General features: G+C 35.4%; 2 protein-coding genes across 23 annotated transcripts in view; one reads left to right on the forward strand and one right to left on the reverse strand.

Annotated features, from left to right (window-relative positions):
• Positions 1-27,588, forward strand: part of LOC115623726 (TLD domain-containing protein 2) — a 127,050-nt gene that overhangs the window by 58,933 nt on the left and 40,529 nt on the right. For 5 of the 22 annotated variants that reach the window (XM_030518209.1, XM_030518213.1, XM_030518215.1 and 2 more), the window contains 7 exons: positions 12,874-12,945; positions 22,456-22,559; positions 24,409-24,717; positions 25,679-26,161; positions 26,223-26,329; positions 26,397-26,560; positions 26,871-27,447. In XM_030518209.1, coding sequence (XP_030374069.1) covers positions 12,874-12,945; positions 22,456-22,559; positions 24,409-24,717; positions 25,679-26,161; positions 26,223-26,329; positions 26,397-26,560; positions 26,871-27,447 — 1,816 coding nt within the window. Of the gene's footprint in view, positions 1-8,623; positions 8,677-12,873; positions 12,946-22,455; positions 22,560-24,176; positions 24,327-24,408; positions 24,718-25,203; positions 25,313-25,678; positions 26,162-26,222; positions 26,330-26,396; positions 26,561-26,870; positions 27,448-27,588 lie in introns of those variants that run through there. The other 17 variants (XM_030518211.1, XM_030518214.1, XM_030518217.1 and 14 more) reach the window with 10 other exon arrangements.
• Positions 20,640-22,076, reverse strand: LOC115623731 (probable mitochondrial import inner membrane translocase subunit Tim17 1). The gene is made up of 4 exons (XM_030518241.1): positions 21,724-22,076; positions 21,472-21,653; positions 21,203-21,409; positions 20,640-21,137 (listed from the first exon to the last, which is right to left on the reverse strand). Exons 1-3 carry the CDS (start codon positions 22,052-22,054, stop codon positions 21,389-21,391), a joined length of 534 nt encoding a protein of 177 aa, XP_030374101.1. The 5' UTR covers positions 22,055-22,076; the 3' UTR covers positions 20,640-21,137; positions 21,203-21,388.

The following is a 27,588-nucleotide window of genomic DNA, read 5'->3' on the forward strand; positions in this document are numbered from 1 at the left end:
GCAAAACACTTGAGCAAACTCTTTGAAAATTGCATTGAGTCGACTCGCTTAGACTGTGTCTCTCCACCTCCTTATAGATATATATATGTACTTATATAAGTAGTATAGGTAAAGTTTTCTCTGCAAATATATTAGCTGTGAACTCAAGAGTTCAGTGGAATCGGCTTAAATTAATTAAGAAAATTAGTTGAACAAGAGTTGATGAGCTGATTGGGCGTTCTCAGAATTTCTCTTCAACGGACCTGTTTCCGTTTCCGCACATAAGCGTCCAGCTTTGCTATTATTTCTATAATGCTGCAATACTTTTACGTTTATATTGATTTGATAAGACTTGTTAAAGCACAACGCCACCAAAGAAATGGGTGGACTTCAATTCGTTTGGCCAACAATTCGCAGATGGAAATTCGTTAAGTTGTAGCGATGTTAGTCATACATATCTAGCATCTTTTTAAATCCAGCTATTTGTTGTATAAAATCTTTTTCTGATCAATGTTGAACTATGCTTTGGCTGCTGACATACATATTTTATTATTTTCATGTTTTAACGAAATTTCCCAAACGGAATCGTTGAAACCAAAACTGAGAATAATTAGCTAAAACATTGTGTCCAATTTCAGCCACCCTAGTTGTATTTTTCCCCAATTTGAAATACATGTTTCACACAAATTATCTTGCAAATGAATCGAACTACCATGAAATGACAGATAACTGTTTTTAGAGGGAAATCCCACATGTGCAGTAACAAGAAACAAAACTATACAAAAAATTGGTTTTTTCCCCCGATAATATTTTGTGGCAAGAAACATTTCAAAATATTCCAAAATCCGAAAAAATTCAAACGAATGAAAATTAATTAAATTATATTTTAACATTTCATGCGAAATAAAAATTGGCAAATTCTTGCTAAGTCCGCAAAAGAATATATATTTTGTAATTTGTGGGCATTTATCGATTTTATTATTATCTATTCTATACATTTTTGAATGTATTTTATTCAAAGATATGTAATTCATTTTAATCAATTATTCTACAAATTACACGGCTATATCTAAATTGAGCGAAATCAACCATAATCTGTCGAATTTGAAAGTAAAAAGTGAAAAAAGTATGAAACTAATTTAATATTTTGATTGATTGAACTGAGAGCGTGTATGAGTTGCGGTTTCCAGTCGCAAACAATTCTTTTAGTGCTCAAGTAACCACCAAATTCCCACACTATTTTTAGCACTCTATATATATTTAGTACATATTGAGAAACATATATAAATATATGTGTATGTGTGTAAACGTCTATGATTAGCCCAGTAATTGTCTAGACGAACTCATGCCACTTCAACTGACGCGGTGCTAATTGATTTGTTCGAATGAGTCACTTCCCTGTGGCTAAACCCAATGCTGCTTATCATACAGATACATATACCATGTACCATATGTTCACACCAAATATATTGATGTATTGATATGCATATCGTGTACCAAATGTCAGTCTACACTTGAAAATGTCTCAATGGTGGCATAACGATGACGATTCATTTTGAGTTCGGATCTGCAAATACATATACTTGTAGAATTTTCATTGTTTTTTTTTGGTCGCGTTGCTTTTGTTGCCATAAATTTTTTGCGCACTCCAACTTATCAAATTAGCACAACAACTACAACAAATAAACACTCAAGCCCTCAATAAGTCAATGGTCATATAATATGGAAAGAGCCACACGCTACCAATTCTTAAAAAAAAAAACGCCCCTTCACTATGTATTGCTATTGCTATTGTTTTTGTTTATTGTTAATGGCGACGGTTGAAAATTTGTGACAGGCACTTGTAAATGTTATTGCTTATTCTTATTATTGTTTATAATCGTACAAGCCGAGGCTCAGTAATAAAACCACATTGTGTATTTTTCCTATTACTCGTCGCACTGTTTTGTACCTAAGTGGGCGACAAATTCGGTTTCATAATTCCCCCAAACCTAATTGGTTTGTTGTGTCCCCATTTGCTCAGACTTTGTTAAAATTGGCAAATCGATTATATATACAAATAGATGTATTTGTTTATGCATTGGTAAACACTGTGATTTCGCATTAAAATTTGCATTTCATTTATTTAGCTGTAACTGCGAATTTGTTCGAGGCTTGTTAAATACAAATAATAAATGCATTCTAATTTCCACATCGAATATTCATCAATAGAATAGTTTTTTTTTGTCTCGAGTTGTAATTTTTTGTAGATGGATGTTGCGTTTGGCTAATTGCGGTTCGATGCTCATAAATCATTATTTCAGTGTGTGCAGTGCAATTAATTATTTGGAAAGCTGCTGGAACAAAAAAAAAAAAAATACCAGCTGCATAATTAGTATCGAACAAAGGCAATAAATTAAAACTGATCGGAAATTGCGAAACATTTAAATCGCATATCAACAAAACATTAATCAAAAAAAAATCAAAGTTAAGTTAAGCATAAGAGACGATATGTGAATAAGTTGTAAATACATAAATAAATTATTGTTGACACTGCGACCTCTATTTGGAGTTAAAAGTCATACTACTGCAGCTACTTCCTTTAAAAACTAAATTAATTGGGTGGAGTGCAGTATCAATAAGTATTTTATTTATTTATTTTATTTATATCTCTGATGGCATGTTACACCTTAATTTCTCGCAGGCCTTTCTTAAAACTGGTACATATGCCGTTTAGCTTAGCTGCCAGAGATCTTTTATAGTCTGGCTACAAGAATATCAGTTCTGCTTACAATACTGCAAAAACATTACTCACGTATCTGGCCATACCTTTGGTGATTTATTTTAACATCTAGTCGCACTTTTTTTTCGTTTTCTTAGCTATCTTAAAAGATTAATTCCATTGCGCTTTCTTCAGTCATAGATTAGTAGATGATTGTATGGATTTGTAATTATCTTTGTATTAAGCACATGCTTGTTTTTTAAATCATCTGTTATTGTTGAAAATTGGTATTTTTTTTCCGTCCAAGAAGACAAAACATGAACCGATAAGACAATCAAGAATCCTTGGTGAACTTAACTGTCATCCTAGTTTATAAAACTTTTTTCGAAAATTAAGTTGATTTGTAGCTGCAAATGTTATTGAAAGCATAAAAAATACAGATATTTCACCTCTTGATACTTCATTACAAAGTAAACTTTGAAACTAACAATATTGCATTGTTTTTGAAAGCATTCTTCTACATTCTTCTGAACAGAAAAATATATCAACTAACTAGATTTCTGCTGATAATTGTCCACAATGGAATTTTCCTATAATTGTTCGAACAACTTTCTCAATAAATAAACATTCTCGGGTATTTTAAAGATTTTCTTTGTTTCTATGAAAACCTCGAGTTTCAATTGCAGCTTTATCTGCAGCTTCATCTGAAGATCTGCTTCTTCTTCTGTTGGGATACCAATATTATTTAGATCCCAGCTGCTGTTCCCCTCTTGTTTATCAACCCCTTTCTTTAGCAGAAATCTTAAAGATTCATCAACTTTTCACTAAGCACTTGCGTAGCGCTTTTGTCGCATCTTAATTACTCATCGCTCTACTCTGCCATTTTAACTGAATTTACTTTAAGAAAGCGAGGAGCTTACAATGGGATTAAAAATATGATTATATTTAATTTATAATTAAAATGCGCTTCCTCTATTTGCCTTCAACTGAATTCTTCCTTATTATCTCTGATTATATAAAACAAATTCCATTACTAATTCAAAAAGTATTCTCCATTCTTTTAAACTAGTTTGCTAAATTTAGACAACTGACGTAGAAGTACGAAACACAGGCACAAAAAACAAAAGAAAGCTAAATAATAATAAATAATTCAGTTAGACAGTAAATATTTGAGCGACGAATTAAGTGAGATCTGCAGATCTGCAGATCTTCATTATCTCTCTGAACAAGCGACGCAAATGCAAATCCCCTGAAAGATAAAAGAATATCTGGTATTTGCGTAGACTGCTCGCGATAACCTTAATCAAACACGCCCACAAATGCAGAAAGTGGTTGCAATTGGAAAACTGCTCAAAACAGCTAATAATATGGTGACCCCTATTGTGCGGAACTCTGTGTGGTACTCTGGTACTGGAAATGGTGTACGTGCGTGTGTGGACTCCGTCACTCTTTGGAGAGCCCAAAGTCCATTCTCCAGTCGGTCAGAGCGTGCGTTTATTGCTTGTCTTTTTGATAATTGTATTAAAAATAATATACAAGGCCTTCTCTTGTTACTGAGGGAGTGGAGTGGCAGCTGAGCTCGTAGGTGGACCATATCCAATGCTAAGGCTCTCGGCTCGTCATGCTGCGGTCTGATAACAAGCCATATCCGACGACAGAGGCCGCCCCCACTTACAAGTCTCTAACGTTTTATAGTCAGTCTATGTCGTGTCAGCTCTCGGCATACGTCGAACGGACCGATCCCATACGGGTTTTTGAAACTTTTCGTTGATAAACGTGCACGAGAAATTGCAATTTTATGCAAATTCAAAGTGAAGTGTGACACTCGATGCGGTAAAGAGTGTGTGTGTGTGAATGCTTAATTAATAATTTATTTATACTAAATGCAGTAAATTAAATTACTCAAGCATTTAACACAAATCAAGAGCAATCGAAACATTCAGACTAAAGTGCAATCAATTTATTAAATAAGTAGTGCCCTTACACATTTATGTTCTTAACAAGCCAACAAATTTTCTCTTTCTCCAAAAAAACGAAAAAACAAGTACAGGACTTGCAATTTATTGTTTTTGTTATTCACATATTTTTCCACTGCCGCGTACAGCTACTGCTGTTGCTTCGACGATCGTCTCTGATAAGCATTTCTTATCTTAATTTACGTTAAACAAGTTTCAATTTAAATGAAAGATAATTCTGCTGTTGGCACTTCGTGCAGTTTTTGTGTAAATATTTTGGAACTGGTTTGTTTTCCTTTATTTACTGTCTTCCCTTTTCTTCTTGCCGCTTATTAATTTCATTTTAAATCAACCAATCGCATAATGAAGGTCAGTTAGTTAGCCAGTTACTAGTTCGGCCCCATTCAGTAACTGCGCTAACCAGCTATTTAGGGGCTTGTCTACTATTCATATATCTAGAAGCAGCTGGGCAGCTGGGCAGCAAGATAATGAGATGATGAGTTGTTCAAGTTGCTAACTGAATACCAGATGGCCAAAAATTGTTCGCACACACATATACAACAATCAATAGGGTGCTAATCAAGCCAAGTGCCAAGTTGACAACACCTCCCCACAGATCACAGCAAATTATGAGATCAGTGCTAAAAACAGTAAGCATTTTTGGGTAGTGCCCAAAACTTTGAGTATGGTAACTAAATTCAAATTTTCAAAAGTAAATATCGCTTATGGTCAACCACTTAATTGGACCATAGAATCAGCCACATAAATAAAGAAACATAAATATATAGTTTCTGTTTCTGAATAGTAGAAAAAATGTTGGAATTTTAGTTAGAATTCAACTTTTTAGATTCCCTATTTCTAGAGAAAATGAATCAACTTCTAGGCACCCAGTTAGCCACCATTATTTGACTGATGAGCCAAACGACTTTTATTATTGACAACTGGTTCGATTACTTAGACACTCGCAGCTGGAATTATGTATGTTGTTATCATTATTTTTTATTCTATTTAAATAATATTTCGTTATGACACGTACATGACTGAGAAGCTTATTGAGATTTAGCGTTTCTTCTCGCCAAATTGGCATCAAATTATCAATTGGATGAGTTGCAACCGAAGGATAGAACCTTCTTTAACTTTAGTGACTTTATAAATAATTCTACTAAGATAACACAGAGCATAAAATTATTAAATTAAGGAATTTATTAGCACTTATATTTTTGAGAATGTTTTTAGGAAGAACTGCCAGCTAATCTTAAATTTTTAAATATCTATATTAAACTATACAATTGTTCAAAGATTCAAAATATATTCTTTAGCTTTAGTGACTTTAAAAATAATTCTACTAAGATAAAAGGTAATCAATTTCCATTTGCATTGATAAGACAATCTATTTACCGCAGTGTCTAAATGTCGAAATTTTATGAAAGAGCCTAAAAGCCAAACAGTTTGGAAATAAAGCATTTATGGCCTCTGTTAAACACATTGATAAAGCATCTTAGATGACGTCTGAGCCAAATAACGGTAATTTAGGTCAATATCGTGAATTGCAATTATCGATTCTTTAACGTAGCGCAACCTGTTCGTCCGATATAAAGGCCTATAAAGTATTTAAAATGTTCTCAATGTTTCCATATCTCTATTGACTATTGAGAGCTTTACAGCCAAGGCCAGAAAATAATGTTCGCCATTTGCGTTGCTTAATATTTCGGTTTAGTGAGTTACCCCTGTAATGGCTAACTAATTTCTATGCAAATATTTCTCTGCCTCTAAATAATAAGTTGCTGTTTTTCATTTGTTGTGTGAGCGGTCCAAATCGAGCTGTTTGACGGGTTTTTTCGTTTATTGTTGTTGTTGCTGTTGCTTCTTGTTGATATGTTCATCAAGTTGTTCGATTGTTTTCCAACTCGCACCCCATACATACATATTTGTGTAAACAAATTTGATCGCATTTTGTTTACAAATAAATTGTAAACGCTGAAAATTTCACAAATTTTTTCACCGATTTTTTTTAGCGGCTTTCGTTAAAACAACAAAAAATTATTTAAAACAAATTACCAACGGTGAGCAATTGGCGTCAGATGTGTCCGGCAATGCGGCGCCACAAACAGCATTACGATAAATAATATGAATACGATTAATTATTTTAATTAAGGCCAGCGGCTTCTGCCTGTCATGAGACAGAAAATGTTGTGCGTGACAATAATTTTTCCCATGAATGTTTCGTTGTTTGCATAACGTGCGCATTTTCCCGACTTAACTATACAAATACATAAAGTACATACGTATGACAGTCTGTTTTTGAAATTTTAAGTTGGCTTAAGAAAGTTTAAGCCCACTTAAATGTGTCTTATGGCTGTTGAAGATAAGAGCTGCGTATTTATTTATTTATTTGCTTTGTTTATCAGAAGGAAAACAAAAGGAGGAGAAAATAAAGTATAGCTCTAAGCTATAGTAGCCTTAACCCAAATTCGGGCCGCATTACTTTCAAGTGCAAGTTTATTTATGACGTGAGAGTCTCGTGAAAATAAAACTAGTTGACATTGCTCGATTTATAATAGAGTCAACAACAAGGCTAGCTATCAAAATTATGAAATATTGGACTACAAATTGCCAGACAATCTGGCAGCTAGGAGTAGAGAATGCATGTACTATATAGCTGCTACCAATAGAAACCAGAGAGATTATTTTAATTTTTGTAAACAAAAATAATAACTGACTGATTACAACGTTGAAGTCACTTTTGTTGTTTTTAAACGATACTTTTGGCTTACAAATTCTAACCAAAACATTCACTTATTTGAAAGGAATAAAATCGAATATGCTAAACAATGGAAGCGAAAGTTTGTTACAAAATATCAAATTCTCCTCCACATCTAAAGTGCCTTTACTTTCTTTGGCTCGTCAGTTGCGTAATAGTTGCACTAAAATGTACGCATTACTATCAGCTGCTATTTATAGCCAAAGCTATTTATTTACATAACAAGTTAGTGGCAAAATTTAATTATAAAGTTGCCCAAAAATTTTGCATTAAAACTTTAAACCCCACGCTCTAAGCAAGTCAGGCACCTAATTCAATTAACCTTTTCAACTTGCTGCCATAATCAGCAAAAACAAAAACAATAACAATAACAGTAATAGCAACAACAACAACAAAACCACGCACTGCAAACAAGATAACAATGCGGCATTAAAACTTCTAATTATAACGAAAAATGTGAAAGGAAAAAAGTAAAGCAAAGCTAAGCTAAGCAAACAAACGTCGCCCAGTTGCTGGGCATAAAAAATTCTACCAACTGAGTTTTAACTGTGTATAAAAAAAAAAAAATCACAGGCAAGTGTTAGTGCGAGGGGTGGCATGGGGTTGGTTGGCGAAATCTAAAACCCGCAACGCCAAAAAATCAAAGAAAAAAGTGCCGCCAGGGTCTGTCAATCAAGCTACTGTTGGCTGGCGTTGCGGCAGCACCTAGAGATATATGCATATACTTGTATGTGTGTTTGTTTGTATGTATTTGTGCCCTTCTGGCTGGTTATCAGCGGCAGCACGTGACGATGCTGCCTGCCCAGCAGCATTGACAGCGCCAGTCAAGGCCACGCCCACAGCTGCCTCACCCACTGATAACCCCAATAACTCAGCTCTCGAAAGTGTCATTAAACGGCTTGACAAGCCAATTATGTCAATATGCGGGTATATGGCCAATCCAACTATAGATCTATCTAGTCAGCTGACAGAGCGAGGTATTAAAGGGAAAGAATGCCAATTTTTAGGCAGATAAATAGATAACTGAACTCATCTTCTTTAACAACAACAATCTTGTTAGTCGCGCTATAGATGGGCTAACGCGGCGTATGATTGATTAGCATTATTTAATTTTGGCTTGCAATTTCATTCTTCAGAAAACTGTTAAGAACATAAATATGTAACCAAAATCTTTGCCATGTGAAACAAATTAAAGTGAAGAACATTAGCAGACATTTAAACAACTACTCTCAACATTGCAAAATGCAAAGCGCTCTAATAACAACACAATACTATTACTGGTAAGAAATTAAGAAGCAACCTTTTCTACAAATTAAAAAAAAATCAAATTAAATTCCAAACAGTTTTATATTAGAGGAACAACTTTTGCTTTTACATTTGGACTTGACTGCTATACAATTTATTTATATTTATTTATTTTAAATAAAATTTTTGTAATCCCAAAATTGTTCAAACTGGACTTGACTGCTATACAAATTATTTATTGTAAATACAATTTTTTTAATCCAAAAATTTTACAAATTGAGCAAAATGCGAAGTAATGTGCATAATTCTCCTCCGTGTTTCGCAGGAAATTTCTTCAAAATTTTACAAAAAAAGTAATTAGTATTATTTGAGAAAATATTTTCGATTAGAAAATTGTCAAAAATCGATAGGGTACAATATTTTAAAACACTAGCCGCAACAAACTAACATCAGACACGTTAGGAACTTACGAGTACAAACACATTAAATTTGGTTTTTTCAATAAATTAAAAAAAAATCAAAAACCTTGCTGTGTTCTAATATTTCAGTACCAAAATAAGTTTATTTTGGTTTTCCTGAAAAGTCATTAAACTCTTGAACTACTTGCGAGTATAAAGCATTTGATTTGTAAATAGTTGTTAGTTAATAGTTAAGACTTCACCACAGTGCTTCAGAACTGCTTAAAATTACTATTCAGTATTATTGTTGAAACATAAAGGAATTTCTTTTATCCATTTCGAACACAAATATGCACCAACAACTCAACTTGCTCAAATTCGATTATATGGCAAATATACTATGTATGAATATTTTGTGGCTTTCAAATAATATACATTTTTATGACCAACTCTGTCAATCCGTACCATGCTCATATGTATTTATTACAGCTATTGAGCTACTGTCAAAATCTCTATCTCAATGCGATTTGCGAATACTTATTGACACCTTAGAGGTATCATTTGGGTTTTTGTATTTTCTCTCACATCGAAAACCACAAATTAGCTTAACAAATGAGACGACAATAAATGTCCCGCTTCGTGTCATTGCAACCAAATTAACGTCTGACTGCCAATTCACAACCTGATAGTAGTACCGAGAACAGATGTCTTCTCTAAGTGTGCTAAAGTGAAACAAAAAGTGGAAATGATCGTGACACTGCTGGTCCATAAAACACGTCACTGTTTTTGTTAGCCACACGTACATGCATATACATATTTTTGTGCCCATAAAAAGAACAATCGACGAACTCACAAAGCTAAAGTCAAGGCTTAACATCTGACTCACAGCTCAAAAAATCCAGACCAGAGCCAAGAACAAATGAACCGGTTCTGTGGCACGCGGTCTTACGGTCTCAGAAGAGCGGCTTCAGGTTAAAGTTGAGCAACGCATCCGGCAACTGCAGAGAGAGGGAGAGAGAGCGAGTAATAGAGGAGGGTAGAGGGAGCGAACAATTGTTGCCCAGGCATGCTTTGACTCACGTACGCAACAAACAGCTGACCGATTGCGATTGCTTTGTTTGTCCGTCCGTCCATCCGTCCATTCGTCTGTCTGTTTGTTTGTTTGTCGTCATGGCGTCGAAGCTCGTCTGTGTGTTTTGGGTCAATGTTAAACAATCGGCTCATGAACGAATCTAAATAAAAAGAAAACAATTTACATGTGAGAGCTTCGCGCCGAATTCAATTAATATCTATTAAACAATTCTCTCGGTTGGGCGGTTACAAGAGTATGCGTTAATTTCTTGTTGAATTCAATCGATATGTCCAATATTTGAACGAGACGCGTGCGCTCTGGTTGCGTGTTAATTATTCGTAAAAATGTGTTAATAAAAAACAAATTTCTTTTTCTCCATTGGATTTTGAAGTTGTTGTTCTTCTTTTAACATTTCTTTGTTTTTCTTGATTCGAGCCAATAATTAATTTGTTATTTGATGATTATAAAGTTCAAAGATCAGCTGCAATATCTTTGATCTCAGTAGTATTTTAGAAACACTCTTTTCGAGAAATACCTCCTAAAATAAAAACATCTATAAGCAGAGTCTGCAAGTTTACTGCCTCTAGCTGTTCTGTTTTAAAGAATAACGTGGTTCATACAGTCGAACAGAAATCAAACAAACATTCATACAGATTCCAAAACTTATAGACTTGATGGGCCTGCCACACTTACTTCCGACAGCGTAATAACTTTTAAGCAAACAAAGTGTTTATTACAAGACTACAAGTTTAATCTTATCTATATGGTTAACCAATAGTTTTATTATTGACCCCCATTTCTATATATAGAAAGCTACTTGCAATATTTCAGATTAGACGCATATACGGCTACAAGGGAAGTAATATATATTTTGCAAAATTTCCTCTGCATGCAACTACTTATTTATAGACTCTTTAATCTGCCTCCATGAGGTATAAAAATGTATTTATTATGGATCAGAAAAACCCTCCTTTGCTATATTTAGAAAGCCACTTGCACTTACTTTGATTAGACAAACAAGTAATATTAATTGTATGATTTATGTGTAAGGTATATGATGCTATAAACGTTCCCACACACTCGCCGACTCGACAAATTTTATGCACTATTCAAAGGCATATAAATCTTTAATCGCCTTACCACCTTGTACGAAAAACAATATTAATTTTGTGCAAAATTGCTGCAATTTAGATAAAAGTTTCGTTTATTGAACCTCGAGTGGTTGGATGGTTGGACGATTGGATGTCGAAGACCATTTGGCGTCTGAAATGCGTGACCAGCAGAAGCCACGTGGGTGTTTAATATTTTTTTTCAAATTAGCAATGCTCTAATAACAATTTCCACATGGGCATATAATTCATATCGGCATATAGCCTAGCACTGCTCGGTTTATTATTTACTTTTGCCTTGGCCAGTTGAAATCGTTGGCCTTGAGGTTCGAAAGTGAAAGCGCACTTTATGGGAGGCTAAGAGGGGCCGTGATGGAATTTATTGAATTCGTTTTCATAAACACTGTAATGCATTTTACTAAAGTAGTCATAGATTGAATAATTTGTTTTTATCAGGAAATTGAAATAAAGTTCTCAAATTCAGTTTAAATTGTATTGAAAAGCAAACGTTTTAAGTTTAACAATACATTTTGGATTGAAGTTAATGAAGTGAAATTAATATCGGATTGAATGCGGTTTTTAAAATATATAGATTTTTTCTTTTTTTAAAAGTATTCAAGAAATGGCAGGCATTGCTTTTTATTTAAAGAAGTTGGACTGTTCACTGCATTAAAATATTTACATATAAACTCAAGAGGAACTCATTAAGAAGAATTTAAAAAACTTTTAATTTTTGCAATTTCGTGAGTTCGATGAAGGAATTGATCGAAAGAGTATTTCCTAATATACAAATGAATTATAGTATTCACAATTGGCTGAGTATCCTTATTGGAAGTGTCTACCAACTTAACAGTCTTATTAAATCCAGAATTCAAAGCTCATAAGTTGGTGGATAATGTAATCCAACGATTGTTTTGATCTGTCAAGGTGGATCTATCAGAGTTGCCAGCTCACATATTAAAAATAAAAAATCGATTTGTTAAAAAAATCTCTCGGTCAAACAAATGATAAGCAACTCTGTGTAAGGAGCAATCTTGGAAGGACACATCCGTCTAAATCCCTTGATCTCGATCGATATGCTCTCTCAATTCAAAAGATTGCAATTACCAAATCGATTGTCCGTCGAAATCGTTCCAAAATGAAGAAAAATTGTATACCCACAAGCATTCGGGAATTAAACTGTTAAAAGATATCTAAGATACATGTATAAGCAACTATATATATTCGTATGTGCCGATATCAGTTTTCCGAAATAAAACTAAATTTCGAACGTGACTTTTTGTAGGTCTAGCTTGAAAAAGTTGGCGCTAGACTCTAAAAATTTAAATATATACATACAGATATGCAATGTGTGTATATAGATAAGTATATAGTATACATATATAGTATATTATATAGCTATACACATCTAAATAACTTCCTCAGCTAGCAGCAATGTAAGTCTTTAGTTGGCTGCTCCGCTCCTCTCTCTAAAGGCCAGTCCTACGTGTGCATTCCGTTAATTGGCGTTTGTTGGACTAAATACTTGAATTGGTTTTTATTTTGTTTTCTTGACTTTTGTTATTTTCCCCCTTATTTATTTTTATTTTCTGTATTTATTTTTCATCTCTTTTGTGCTCCTTGTGTGCTGTTATTATTTTTATAACGTGCCAGGTCACGTAGGGCTAGTCAAGATGTTTCCAGTTTGTCACGCAGCGTTGACAATTTGGCGATACCCGTGCGCAGGTAAGTGCATTAACACAACAACAACAACTCACAACAATAACTAACATAAACCATGCATATATGTATATAAACAACAATGCTAACTAGATCTATTCAGATATTTAACTGCACCCATTGTTATGTAAATACGTTGCAAGCCTCTGCACGCTGCCTGGCATATATATACACCTATATGTTCCGATATACATAGCTATAGAAGTGCTTATATATTGTACTGAAAATCAGCTAAAGCATGTCAATACTCTGCAATATTTGCATACACATTTTTAATACAATCACCATCCACATACTATATACATACGAGTACATATGGATATATATTTTAAAAATGCATTTTTTTCCAGCTGACAATTTGTTGACCAAAACTAGTTTGACCTCCAAACCCAGTTTGTTAACACAAACAAAAAGTAAATAAATAAATAAATGAATATAAACAAAAAGAAACCATAACAAACATAATTTACAGCCGTCTTTAAAATTAAACCGACATCATAAATTATACGAACAGAAAAAATGTGAATACGAACATTTTTGATTTAAAGCCGCGCACACTTCTTCTTCTGTGTATGTATACTCACACACATAATCGCAAATACTAGAAGATAGATAATCTTAATGGGCGATGTCAACTTATTAATGAAACTGATAAGCTATAACAACAATCAGCGAACGCTAAATAGGTGTTAATAAACATTGATATATAATTGATAGGCCCGGTCTCTAGAGGCACAAAATTAAAGAATCAAGAAGCAGACTTTGGCAAAATGCTCTTTGAAGTGGACTACTGATTAAGACTTCGTGAGCTCAAAAGTCGCCACATGGTGAAAAATAAACCCATTTCCAAATATCGCACTAATAATGCCATCTACTATCTTTAAAATGCTAAGGGCTAAGTGCTTTTTCGTAGCAATAAGTGGCAATACTAGGAATAGTAATCGAAGAGGTCTTAGGTGGAGAACAGTATTTCCAACAACCTTAAAACTTAAGCGGAGTTCCAGGTAGAGCAGCTAATTATATAAATATTTCTTGAGAAACAATCAAAAGCAAAGTATTATTAGTAATTAAGCAATAACCACACATTTTAAATGCCAAAGATAAAAGCAAAAGACAAATTGATAGATTTTTTTTAATTGAATGAGAGATATCGGAAAAACGAAAGCTATCTGAAAAATGCACCTCGAAATGAATTATGTAGAATAGAGTGACATCGAATTTGAGTTTTGAAACTCCAAGCTATCTATAGTAAAAATTTGTATGTATGTTTGTATATACCTATGTTCCCTATAGACCCCGAAACCGCTTAACCGAATTTTATCAAATTTTGAGGCAATATTTAAAATAATGTTTCAATAAAGTTCAATAAAGTTTCAATATTTTCAAAAGAATTTCAAGCCTTTTGCAATAAGAAATAAGGAGAAAAGAACTATTGAAATGTGAAAAAATTAGAAGAAATAGTTTCAAATCAATTGCCGGATAACATCATCAAAATGTTTTGTTTGTTTTTCTTTTCAAACTAATTTGATTGAATGAAGGGGAAAAAAACTTCGAAGAACTATACAAATAAAAAATAATAGCATATTTGTTTTTCCTTCATTTTTTCGAAAATGTATATCAAAAAGAGAGCAATTTTGACTTGAAACAAATAATCGAGGAAACTGTTTGCAATTCTCTATTAAATTCTTACGGCGCAGAGCTGATCCAAAAATTCCATGTTTACCCAATTTTCAGTGAAAAACAAATACAAGTTGAACAAACTGAGCGAAAAGACAAAACAAACTGAGTCATATGCATGGGCTTGTCTATATTATAATTCGCATTATCAATTTCACAATTGCATTAAGAAGTCAACAATTAATGGCTGGCATTATCTGATTTTTGTTGCTACACAACATCAATAAGTACGAGTAGTGAGTCACTTGCTTGCCACCCAATGATGTCCATCTCTGCACTTCAAAGACAACTGCAACAACAATAACAACAACAATGAGAATCGTTAGGCCTTTGTGTGGCTGCAACATTTCGAATGGTGTCAGGCTACCGTACCCCGTTCGAGTTATTTGTTCGATTTGGCCGCCACTTGTCAGCATTACAAACGTAAAAGGCTTAACACCTCGTTGCCGTCGTCATCATTATGGCTGTTGCTGTTGTTGTTGTTACGCAGCGTGCCGACCACCTCAGGGCCGAAATATCGAAAAAGAAACAGTACACTAAACAGTTGCTGGCATTTCCAATCGTCGATTTTAATTTTTTTTTTTCCCCATCCTCCCCCCTTCCTATATTTTTTTGATAAGATAAAACTCAGTTTGAAGTGCAACACATGTTCGTAGTGCCCGTACATACTCGAGTATACACTACCGAGTTACCAAAAAAAAAAGGTAAAGAAAAAAGAAAAAGAGCAACAAACACTAATATCATCAAATGGTGAACAATTTTAATTGTCTCGCAGCCATTTACGAGTTGCCATTGAGTTTATTTTATATTGCACTTAATTCATTTGAATGGCCAATTGAACTTTTGCCATAATTTTTCCCTTGACTATGAAATCAATGGCTTATTTATTTGGCACAACCAATGGGATTGCAAACAATTTTCGTTTCAGTGCATCATCATTGTGTTAACAATAAGGTTAATGTGGGCGGCGTGACTAAAGTTACTCAATGGTGGGCATTGATTACGGAAATATAAATGAACAGTCGACAACTGGCTTAATAGTGTTCGGTTGGGGGAAGATACATAGTCGTAGATAAATAATTAGGCTAAAAAAAGACTAGTGTTGGCGCAATGTCTGCAGACAAGTAACAAGTTATGAGTTATATCAAAATAGAGCCGAGCCACACGTGAGGTCATGACGAACGTAAAAAAAAGTACAGCCACTTCATTTGAACTAAAGTAAATGGAAAGGCGATAAAGCCACATTCAAGCAATGTAATTAAAATAGCAGGTTAAAATAAGAGCTAGAAGCATTTAACAAGAAACAGTCTCAGCTAGTTTCAAAAAGCCGTAGCCAGAAAGTTCTTGGCTCCAAATTTAAAGAAAAAGGAAACAGTCTTTGCTAGTTCTATAAAATAAGAAAGTTTCAATTAAATACTTTAACGTTTTGGACATATTTCTTAAATCTATAGCTGTGTTTGAAATACGCATTTCCAGAAATAAATTAAGACATCATTTAGTCTCTACTCAATTATATATTTCTGGTGTAAGGCAAATTCACTCAAATTAAGAGCCAAAAGGATGTTTTCTCTTTTTATAGATATGTTATATTCCTCTTAATTAAAAATCGTTTAACTATATGCCTCTATGATTATATTAATTGGAATTTCGTCTTTAATGATAGTTTTCCCCTTAAAGGCAGCTTATTTTAATCAAAATAATATAAATATTTTAAGCAACCTATCATCTTTTTTGAAAAGGATTCTCACTCTTTGAAACTTTCTACCAGTCTGAGGAAAATAAAACGTTCAGAATACAATGAAACCTATTCAACTACAAATATATAGCTACGTAAATGGCTCTCTTCTTCAATATTAAATTAAAAATCATTCTTTAATAGTATGACAAAAATAATAACACTCTTAGACAGTTTGAAGAAAATAAAACTTTCAGAGTCTAAAGAACCTATTGAGAAGATCAGTGCTTAACTTAAAACTACAACTAATTAGCAACGGAAATAAATCTCTTTCCTACGGAAAAGGGCTTTTTTTACGAAAGGCCTGTTTTCTTGAATATACATTTTAAAATTATTATACATTTTTTAATAGACAGTTTGAAGAATATAAAACTTTTAGAGTCGGAAGAACCTATTGACGAGCACTGTGCAGAACTCAATACTATAAGTGTTTCGCTACGAAGAGTGATCGCTGTTCTAAGAAAAGGACTATCTTTTTCTCGAATTCCCTTTCGATATCTCAACTCCCGCCTGAAAATCTAAATCTAAAAATGTTGAATTTGTTATAAATATTCAGTTGAGAAAAAAAGGGCAGTCTTACACTCACCTTTTCCCTTCTACAAAACTATAGAAAGTGCTCAATTCTTCAATTAGCATTCAAAAATAATAAAATTTCAAACATATTGTACTTATTGCAAAACTATTTAGCTTTATTTTTTCTTGAATTTCCTGCCAATATCTTAGCTCCCCAGCACTTCAGTACTCAATGTTGTCTGCAACTCTTCAATAAAATAATGTTTTCATCGCCGACTTGACAGTTCTTCAAAACTTTGCTCAACTTGTCAGCAGACTGGTATGCATTGGGTAAATAATTTTAATTTTTATTTAATATTTTTATTTGGCACACGCACAAACAGGACGCACACAGGGGCGATCACATGAAATGGGTTGGCGGAGGAAAAACAGCATTTCTCTAGAAATTAATTAAATGTGAGCAACTGTGTAAATTGAATGCGAGCCTTCGACAAAGTTTAATGCGATAAATAATAATTTTAAATTGTTTTCTGCCTGGCAAATCAAACACAGTTGATAAATATCTATGCCGAGCTTTGCTATTGTTCAATGTTTTTTTTCCAAGTTGCTGAAATGTGCAGACAAAGGCCACAGAATTTGTTCAATTATTCCAGCTGTGCAATCATAATTCGAAAAGCGCAAATAAAACTGCGATAAGTAAGAAATTCACGAAATGAAAATATTGCAACAAATATTTATTTATTATTTATCTTCGCCAAATCAAACAAAACAACAACATGTTCAGCTGCTGCCCACGTATGTGTGTGTGTGTGTGTGAAAATAAAACAATTAAAGCATAACAAAAAAATGTTTTCATTGATATTCAATTGGGGTTATCACTATTTGCCTTTAGCTGATAGGCATAGGAAAATTTTAAATTTAACATAAATAATAAATGATATGCAAAATAGCTTAAGGGAAACAAACAGGAGAGAGAAATAATTAGAGCATTTATGGCTAGAAAAGGGCAATGGAAAGAAACTATCTTCCATATAGAAATAGTATTAGGAATTATAAATTCCTTAGATTTTTATATACAAGATACAAATAAACTCTCAGATACTCTCAGATTTAAGGTAAGATACATATATTACAACAATATCTCCCAAATCAAATGTTATAAATTCTATTTACAAAAGCAAAGCTACAACAGTATCTAATATACACAAAAGTATCGCCTGAATGCAAAAGTATCTCGCAAATGTAAAAGTATCTTGTGAATATAACATTATTTTTAGGATTCAAAACTATATAATTAGATAAAAATAATAAAAAAGAGTCTAATGTATTATCTAATATATACAAAAGTATCTCATGCATGCAAAATTATATCATAAATACGAAAGTATCTTATGAATACAAAATTTATCATAAATGTATTAAAAATGAACCTAACACATAATGATGCATATTGCAAATAAACGTGTACCTTTAAGATACAACGTTTTTGGATACCAAAGATTTACGTATTAGAAACACAAAAAATTCGCAAAGATACATAAATACAAAAGTATCTGTTGAATACAACTATTTCTTTAGGACTCAAATAATTATAAAAGAACCACATTTATAAACAATTTATGAACCACATGAAGATGCATATTATAGATAAGTATTTATGAAAACCGACCGTATCCGATATATTGGAGAGATATGTATATGTAAATGCAAATATATATAGAGAGTTTATAAAAATTATTCTTATAGGTAGACAAAAAGATTTTCAAATAGCATCTTTTCGGTGCAAAAATCAATATAGATATGACAGATATGGATGTACAAAATATAGGAACTGAATTCATAAAATTTGATTCTCATAGATACAAATGTAGCTTACAAATACAATAGTATCTTTACGGTGCGCAATTGTCTTAAAGATATAGAGTTGTTGCAAATACGTGGATACACTATTAAAGGCATATGTTGCAGCTTAGAGTGTATCTCAAAGATGCAAGATGGCTTTAAGGCTCTTATAAATCTCATATGACCTATGAGTATTCATATCTCAGTGTTTACTATACGAGCATCTTATGGATACAAATTGTGTCCGTTCTTAAAAATGCATTTATTTGCATTCGAAAACAATGCCATTTACTTAACTATTGATTAGCTTTGTAAGCCCGATTTCGAACTCACTTTGACAGATATTTGGCCTTGATTCGGTTTATTGCTCCCAACACTTGTGGAATCACAAAAAGTATCTGCAAATCAAGTTCAATTTGTAATTTCTAAGAGGCTGAACAGGCAACTAAGCGATATGATCTGGGGCTGCTATCAGGAATACATTTGTCTGTTCTCCCCATATACAAATATTGTTACTTAAAAACATTACAATCGAACCCACGAATCTACGAGCGAACGAATCAACCAACAACTGTCATTCAACGACAGTGAAATACACTGCTCGGTGTTTAGTTTTCAGTTTATGCATTGGCAGCGGAAATTAATTTTGTCAATCAAAATTTATAAGCCACAGAAATAGGGAAAGAAATTGTAATGGAAAGTTACGTATTCGCCTGGCGACAGGCAGCCACTCTTTCACAAACACACACACACACTTATATATACCTATATATACTATATATTTAAAGACCTTGTCACTTATGTTCCTTCCTTACTTATGTCAACACACTGACAGCGAAGCAGCGTGCAAACGTGAAGAAGTGACATGGTCACAGGATACAAACGCACTTGCATCTTCAAGATACATTTGTGGCTTTAAGCGGGCAATGCATGTTACTCAAAGCCTATAAACGCGAGGCTTTAATATTTGTTATAGATAAATAAAAGGAAATAAACTAAATATATGCAACATAATTTATTTTATAAAGTAAAGAAAAGCTTGGCTTACTAAACAATTACATACTTATATATTACAGTTAAACGGGCCTTTAAAAAAACAATAAAGAATTTTACAGTCAAGCAAACCCGTGAATACCCAAAAAAAGATGTTAGTACCTAAGTAAAATTAGTTTCAAAGGAAAGGATTTAAATCGAATCGAATCGAGGTGTTATTTATGTAGTTATGGAATTATTGAAGGTTATGTCAAAATTCAGAAACGAGGAAAATAAACTCGTATTGCCTAGTTACTAGAACAGCCTACATATCAAGTCTGATCGGTATAGGATGTGACATTTCCCCAAACCAGGCGTTCATACAGACAGACAGCTTGGCGGATGAGTCTAATTTTCTCGCATTGCTGATTGATATTATAAGTACTTAATGGGCTCGGAAATGCGCTTCCTTCGTTTTGAATGGCTTCGACGTGCTTGTAATGCCTACTTTTAAAATTTTTTTTTTTATTTAATTTTCCGAATAAAATAATAGTAGTCGTAAAGCCAAAACAGGCGAATGTTTGGTTTTCAGTCAAAAATCATTCGCAAATCACAATCATCAAACGGTTGAGATTGCGCATTATCTTCCAACAAGAGCCGACTTCCTGCTCCCCGATATTCGAGCTGAAGACGGCGAATACGTATAATCAATTAGATTATTGATTAAGAGACTTGTGCATTCCCAAAGACATTCAGTTCGTTTCCAATAATTTCAACAAAAATGTTGGCTGATTTTTGAAGAATTCACACAAAGACACTGAATTAGTAACAATACTTAAATATTCAACTTTATTTTAAACTTTCAAAAATAGAAAAACAAATTACAATTAAAATAACATTAAATCTATCAGTATATGAATATAAAATTAATAATTTGGTGAAAACCTTATTAATAATCCAAAATAAACTTCATAAAAAGGTAAAATTTTTAACTAAATAAATTTGTCATATCAATAATATGTCAAGTTTCTCAAAAACAAATAAATTTGAAGTCAAACGCCGCTTTGCTACTCTAAGCTTCAAACTTTAAACTAACTGCTGGGGCTTGAGGAAATACAGTATTTCGCACCAAAATGGCGTATTAGTTCCGATATCTAGGCGTTTCCCATATAAGCCCTGGTCGTGCAATATAAATTCTAAGCTCATTGCATTCCTTGGCGAACACGTCGCGATTGGTTCTTAACCTTTGTCCATAAATCAAAACCGGCAGTTGAATCAACACAAAACTGAATGCGTGCCAACTTTTTTTTTATAGAGCCATTCGCCACAGACACGGACTGTGGCTCTATTACCAATTTGGCTCTAGGAAGCACACGCGCAGCCAATTCTCTGTCTCTCTGTCTCTGTGGCTGGATATCAAGATTCTGAACCAGGCGCGGGCGCAAAACTAAAAAAGAATCTACAAAAACAAAACATTTCAATGCGTACTGCAATTGAATATTTAATTCAAATTGAAATTCTTACATTTATGAACGCTTGCCGCCCGCCCCTTTTTTGGAGGCGCGCAATTGCGAATCAAATTTGATACAAAGTGTAGAATTGTGTTTTGTATGCAGATGATGATGTTCTTGTTTGTATGTTTTCTTCTTCTTCTTCTTCTATGTATATAGTGTGGCAGAATCTGATTGAATAAATGCGTCATAGACGCCGTTAGGCGGGTATGGAGTTGGTCTAAAAAAAATAAGTTAGAAATGTAGCTGAGCACAGGGTTTGATAGAAATAGAAAGCCAAACCTCAACCGTCGGCTCGCCATTATAGAGCTTGTTGTGCTGCTGTTTGTAACTCTCATTGCGATCCACAATCATTACCGGCCGATAGGAATCGGCGGAGAAACGTGCCATCGCAATGCCAGCGCCTTCGATCAAAGCCAGCAGCACGCCACCCACCAGAGCGCTGCTTAGCATGGAGGTCATGCCTATAATGCGTGTAAACCCAACAGCTTTTATTATTTATGGCCCATACGGGCCAAGTATTGGCCAACTTACCGCCACGCGCGGCCAAAACGCCGCCGGTTAATGCGCCACTAATAATCGAATTCCACGGATCCTCCTTGCCGCGATAATAGACGAGGGAGCAGTCCATCGCACTAAAGGTGGCGCCCCACAACGCAAAGTTGCCCCCAATCGAGGCAGAGCGGGCCCGAATGGCGGCCAGGCTGCCCAAAAAACGGCGGTCCAGTCCGGACGGCGCATTACGGAATCCCTTGATGGCCTGAAAGGCAGCACCACCCGCAGAGCCCATCGCAAAGGCACCACCACAGTCCTCCACAATGCGAAAGGGGCAGGGTTCGCGCGAGTATTCCTCCATAGCGCCCATTTCAAAGTCAACTCGGAAAATGTTCGGAGATGTCAAAGTCAAGACGTGCTGCGTTCTATAAATATACTTGTAGTACAAAAAATTGTAAATTCTAAAAAGCGCGCCGCCAACATTGACGGAAAAAAAATGAACAAACATTTTAAGGTTAAGCAATAAAAACGATTAAAAAACGTTTAAAATAGCAGAGACAACGGTGTTGACCTTTTATGGTCAGCGATCGGAGATCGGTGATCGGCGATCGGCGATAACACACAAATAAATTGTTATTAACTAACTAGTTTTGGTCACAATTGCAGCTGTTCAAATTTGTAAACGATACGAATCGCAATTCATCAATATTTTGTTATCTCTCAACAACAATTACTTACTTATTTATACTATTTTCTATATTCATTTTTCAGGAGCAAATCGCGAAGCGTCGATCATGGCCTTGCGGCGCCATTTGATTTGGATTCATTGCGTTCAAAAGTTGAGCAGCGCTTCGAAAGTGTCGACAAATTGTCAAGTGAGTAGCTTCAATAATTAACACCATTTATTTAATACGTTTCTGTTTTGCTGCAAAGCAAAATAACAATTGTTTTGCTTTGCAAATTCGAATTGCGCGCGCAATTTACTTTTGAGCGCCACAACGGCGCTACAGTTAGTTAGTATGGGTCATGTGTTCGTGCTCGGGTACACTTACCGCTGTGCAATTTTTAATTGTATGGCAGCGCCGTCAACGCCGAGTGCTTAACAAGGGATGAATTAAATTGTTTGGAATTTTCACTTATACTTTTTCAAATGTTTAAAATATGTATTATTATATAAATAGTTAAAGAATAGTTATATAAAAATTTATTCTCATTGTTACTATTAATTAATATAAAGATTTCAAGATGTGAATTTAGAAGCCCACAATTGTTATCAATTAGTGTAAATAACTTATAAACAAGCATTGGTCTTTTTAAAATACTGACCAACATAATTAATAATTACATTGATAAAAAAAAAGGACTATAAATAAATAGCTACATTTCTTGCAAGATAAGCACTACGGAAAAGAGTAAAAACTTGTATAGCTACCCTTTCTAAAGTGGTTATACCAATTAAGTTGTTTCAATACACACATATATGTAGTATGTGAGATACAGATATATCGGACTACTTAAATCAAAAAATGCAATAATCAACATTTTGTGTTCCCAAGGTTACCTTATTTCTTTGTGTCTACTAAAGTTACAGCGCGTATAGCGTTATCAAAATTACATAACTGGGCTTAAATACCATAAAGATAAAGATAGGTGGTTATATGTATATGCATTTTAGAGATAATTTACAAAATACAAGTCAGACTGTAGCCGATACAGAGAAATTATATCCTCTTTGTCAAAACAAACAATTTTTCTTCTCTTTTCAACATTAATCAAGGGGTGTTTAGGGCTAAAGGAAGATTTTATAAATTTTGACGCCACTTAGCATATTCATTGTGTATTTATTAATTTAACTAATTCTAGCTTTTATGAAACCTAAAGAATGGGCAACACTGGCTAAACAAAATTTCGTTATATTTATGTAGTTCTTTAGCAGTGTATAAGGACCAGTAAGTTAACAGTGTCACCCTAACGTTCGTCTCAGTTCTAATCAAAGTTCACTGCTTAGAATAATTTGAACGGCAGAAATTTAAATGTTCCAATGGAAAGAAGTGTATTACAACTTCGACAAACACTTATAAGCTTTCCAATTGTTTATCATTTCAAACTACAAGTACAAACATACAGACACAAGCATACAGTATTCTCGCCACACAAAACAGTGAATAATATTTTCCTGCCTTGCTACTTTGCCGGCTCAGCTGTTTTTTTTTTGCTTTCCTATCAAATTCTTGTTCTTATTGCTGCTCCTTCGTTATAAAACAAACGCGATGAAATCGTCAAGGAACGAAGGAAAAAAGAAACACTAATGCTGAGCTAAAGAAAATAATTCTGAAGAATTGCAGTTGCAGATTAGAATCACGCGCGAGCGGCTGCAGACTTGAAGCATTTTATGTATAGATACATATGTATATGTATATTTGTTGGCGTAGGAAAATATATGAAGAGAACAACAAGAATTATGTTAGAACGTGTGGAAATCTATTGGCGCTCAAATGAGGCAATGTCCTCGACTTTTCGTGAATTTATTGTTTTTTATTTGTGCCGCGAACAGGATTGTAGTCCACTGACGTCACGGCTGCGGTCCGATAAACAGTTCATTGAATTCGAACAACAGCCGAAGTTGCCGGCGCCACGCAAAAGTACTAAAAATTAAACAATTTGTTGCTATTGTTATTAATATTTATTTCTTTCTAATTTATTGTTTGTTTCGTTTCATCGCAGAGCAAAAGTCTTCATTGCCCACCATACCCACCATTTCCTATACCGTGGGCAATCGCGACACACTCACATCGGTTGCGGCCCGCTTCGATACAACTCCTTCGGAGCTAACGCATCTGAATCGCTTGAACAGCTCCTTCATATATCCGGGCCAGCAATTGCTGGTGCCCGATAAGAGTGCCAAAGATGATGCCTCGACCAGCTCCTCGACGGGCACAGGCGATGAGAAGGGTGGCGGTGGCGGGAGCGTCTCCGGCAAGTCCAGTCCCATTGAAAGGAAATTGTCAAATGATGAGACCAGGGAAGAGAAAGGTAAGCGCAAACAACATCAGCTCCTACAACTGGAAATGGTGCAATTGGTGCGAGATATGAAGCAAATTTTACGCTAATTAAGCATTGAGTTTGTGTTAAAAATTTTGTCTTTTTCTTTGCTTTTTGGCTTTGCAAAAACTTTCGTTTCTTAGGCATTGCATTTGAAAAAAGCGCCATCTTTGCGCTGCACAGCTGTTTTTTTTTTGTGTGTTCATCAACAGGCCATGTGGCAACACTGACGGCCGTGTGGTGTATTCCACAACACTGCGTAATATTGAAAACAGCTGTACGATGACGTTTGTTTTGCAATTAAAACTCGCTTCTTCGTTCACCCACAACACCGCTCGCTGCAGGCACTACAAAGCGTGTTTTATTATTTCATAATTTAAGAATCGCATTTACAGTTCTAATTAGCATACAATAACGTGCCTTGCTGCCTTTTACACGCATTTAACCATTAACAGTTGACTAAAACGCGCGTGTTTAGCCACAAAAGTGTTGCAAAGTGTAGAGCGTATTTAATAAACAGGCAGGCGGCACGTACTTAAGGCCTCAACAAACAGCATGCACACGGCTGTTTTCTGGCGCAATGGAGGTTATTATCACTAAAACAAATATATTGTATATAATAGGTATATACATTGGTGTCCAGTTCTTTGTTACATTTGACAAAGGGGGAGGTGTTAATTGCCTTGTCATCTGGAGTGCAGCCTTGAGTGCGCATTGTTGTTATTGTTGTTCTTTTGCTTACGCTCCGAAATCAATGCTCTGGCTCTCTTCCATAAGCCCTGTTTTCGGCGTTTCGCTATAAATCAATTTCGCCATTCTTACCCTATCTTATCGGCCAGCTGTCCGTTTCGCAAACATTGTCGCGACGCCTTGATCCCACATTTTGTAGTTGAAGTCGGTCAATAGATAAATATCACCTGTTTCACTAACAATGTTAATTTATCACTTGCAGATATACTCGAGGGTCTACGACCCGGTTCTCCCAAACCCGGACACATTGAACGCATCGGCGGTAGTGGCAGCGGCGACAAAGCTGAGGAGGATGTGGCCAAAAGCGATGATCCGGTCATCACACAACGCTTTCTCAAAATCAATGTGCGTCACATTACCGATGGCCAAGGCGTTGTGGGCGGAGTCTTGCTCGTCACGCCCAATGCCGTAATGTTCGATCCGAATGTCAGTGATCCGCTGGTGATTGAGCACGGACCGGAGAGCTATGGTGTTATAGCGCCGATGGATTTGGTGGTGAATGCGGCCATATTCCATGATATCGCACATATGCGTGTGGCTGGGGGCGCCGGACCGAGCGTTGCTGCCGGCAGCATCGAAACGGAAAAGCCAGAAATCTATTATCCTAAACCAGTATTAGTGGAGGAAGACTCGAAGGAGGGCGATCAGCCACAGGATGAGGAGGGCAGCAAGCAACGCTTGGAGGGTGAGTTCAAAATTGACTTTAAGTCAAATTTTAATTAATTTAATTCGTATCCGAATTTTAGCCGAAATAGGTTCGCTGGAGATAGGCGATGATCAGGAGTCGCTCTGCTCGAGCACTGGACGCGATGGTGATGCCTTTCCCAAGGCCTTTGAGCGCGAACGTGTTGAGGTGCGTCAGCAGCTAACCAATAAATACTTTATCAGTTTCTTTTAATTGCAATTGATTTGATTTGCAGGACGATAAATCTACGGAAGCCAAAGATAGTGCAAAGACTGATGGTTCTACTTCGCAGGAAGAAGATGATAAGAAAACTTTGGGCTTGGCAGATACGCGCACCACTCTGGAGGAGCGTCGCAAGAGTCTATTGGATCATCATTGGGCGATTCCGAGCAAAGATCGGTATGTGCTTTCCACATTTTGGATGAATGCCATAAATCCATCCAAACCTATGTATACTGAGTTATCGCTGCCATTATTTGCTTATTTATCGTGTACTTTGATTAATTACAATTTTGTTTTCTATATTTCTGTGTTTTTTATTTTCATATACTCGAACAAACTGCAACGTTCAACCATAAAAACCATTCAAATCAATTTGTGTTTATTCGTACAACGTCGCATTATCTCTCACAAACGATCACACACACGCTCACACATCAAACACTCGCACACGCAAAAAACACACACACGAATATCGCAATATACTCAGCTATTATTTGTCTAATTCCCGAAGATCATCGGAAGACGAGGCCGACAATGAATCCAATACAACCATTGATAGTGGCGCACGCGGCACCCAAGAACCACACTCGGCCACCAGCTCGATGAGCGGCGGCATTGGACTTGGCCCTGTCCCTGGAGCTGGCTTGGGTGCAGCGGGAATTGGAGCTGCAGGCATTTTGCCGCTGCCGGCTGCTGCTGGCGGTCTGGCTGCCATAGACCTCGAACACTTGGAGCAATTGTCGAAGCAATCGTGCTACGATTCAGGCATTGATATACGCGAACCCATACCCAACATACAGCCCATACCAAAGAAAACAGTTTACAGTGATGCCGATATTGTGCTCAGCTCCGATTGGGTACCACCGAAAACCATTGTACCGACGCATTTCAGTGAGTCGCCGCCACGCAGCACCATTCTCGGCCAGAGCCTTGATGCCGGCACCGGCGGTGCTCGCAAAAAGACCTCCAGTGTGAGCTTTAGCGTCGACGATGAGGCAGCACAGCAGGCACAGGCAGCGGCAGCTGCTCAGACCAGCGATAAGCAGACGGAGAAGAAAAATAAGGTGAGTACAATTGAAAAGTAAACCAGACATGGAAAAAGAATATTCTATGTACCAGAGGAAATACAAAGCAGCTTAAACCCTTTATTGAACGAACTCCCGAATAATGCTTGAGTACTTTTTTTACACTTCTACGGGAACACG

The sequence above is a fragment of the Scaptodrosophila lebanonensis genome, unplaced genomic scaffold (genome assembly GCF_003285725.1).
Source record: "Scaptodrosophila lebanonensis strain 11010-0011.00,11010-0021.00 unplaced genomic scaffold, SlebRS2 tig00000053-arrow-pilon, whole genome shotgun sequence".
In the NCBI taxonomy this organism is placed as follows: domain Eukaryota; kingdom Metazoa; phylum Arthropoda; class Insecta; order Diptera; family Drosophilidae; genus Scaptodrosophila; species Scaptodrosophila lebanonensis.

Coding starts and splice junctions, on each gene's coding strand:
- LOC115623731 (XM_030518241.1), bottom strand. CDS start 22,054: ATGGGCGCTATGGAGGAATACTCGCGCGAACCCTGCCCCTTTCGCATT. Junction 21,654..21,723: donor CGTTTTGGCCGCGCGTGGCG/GTAAGTTGGCCA, acceptor CACGCATTATAG/GCATGACCTCCATGCTAAGC. Junction 21,410..21,471: donor ATGGCGAGCCGACGGTTGAG/GTTTGGCTTTCT, acceptor TATTTTTTTTAG/ACCAACTCCATACCCGCCTA.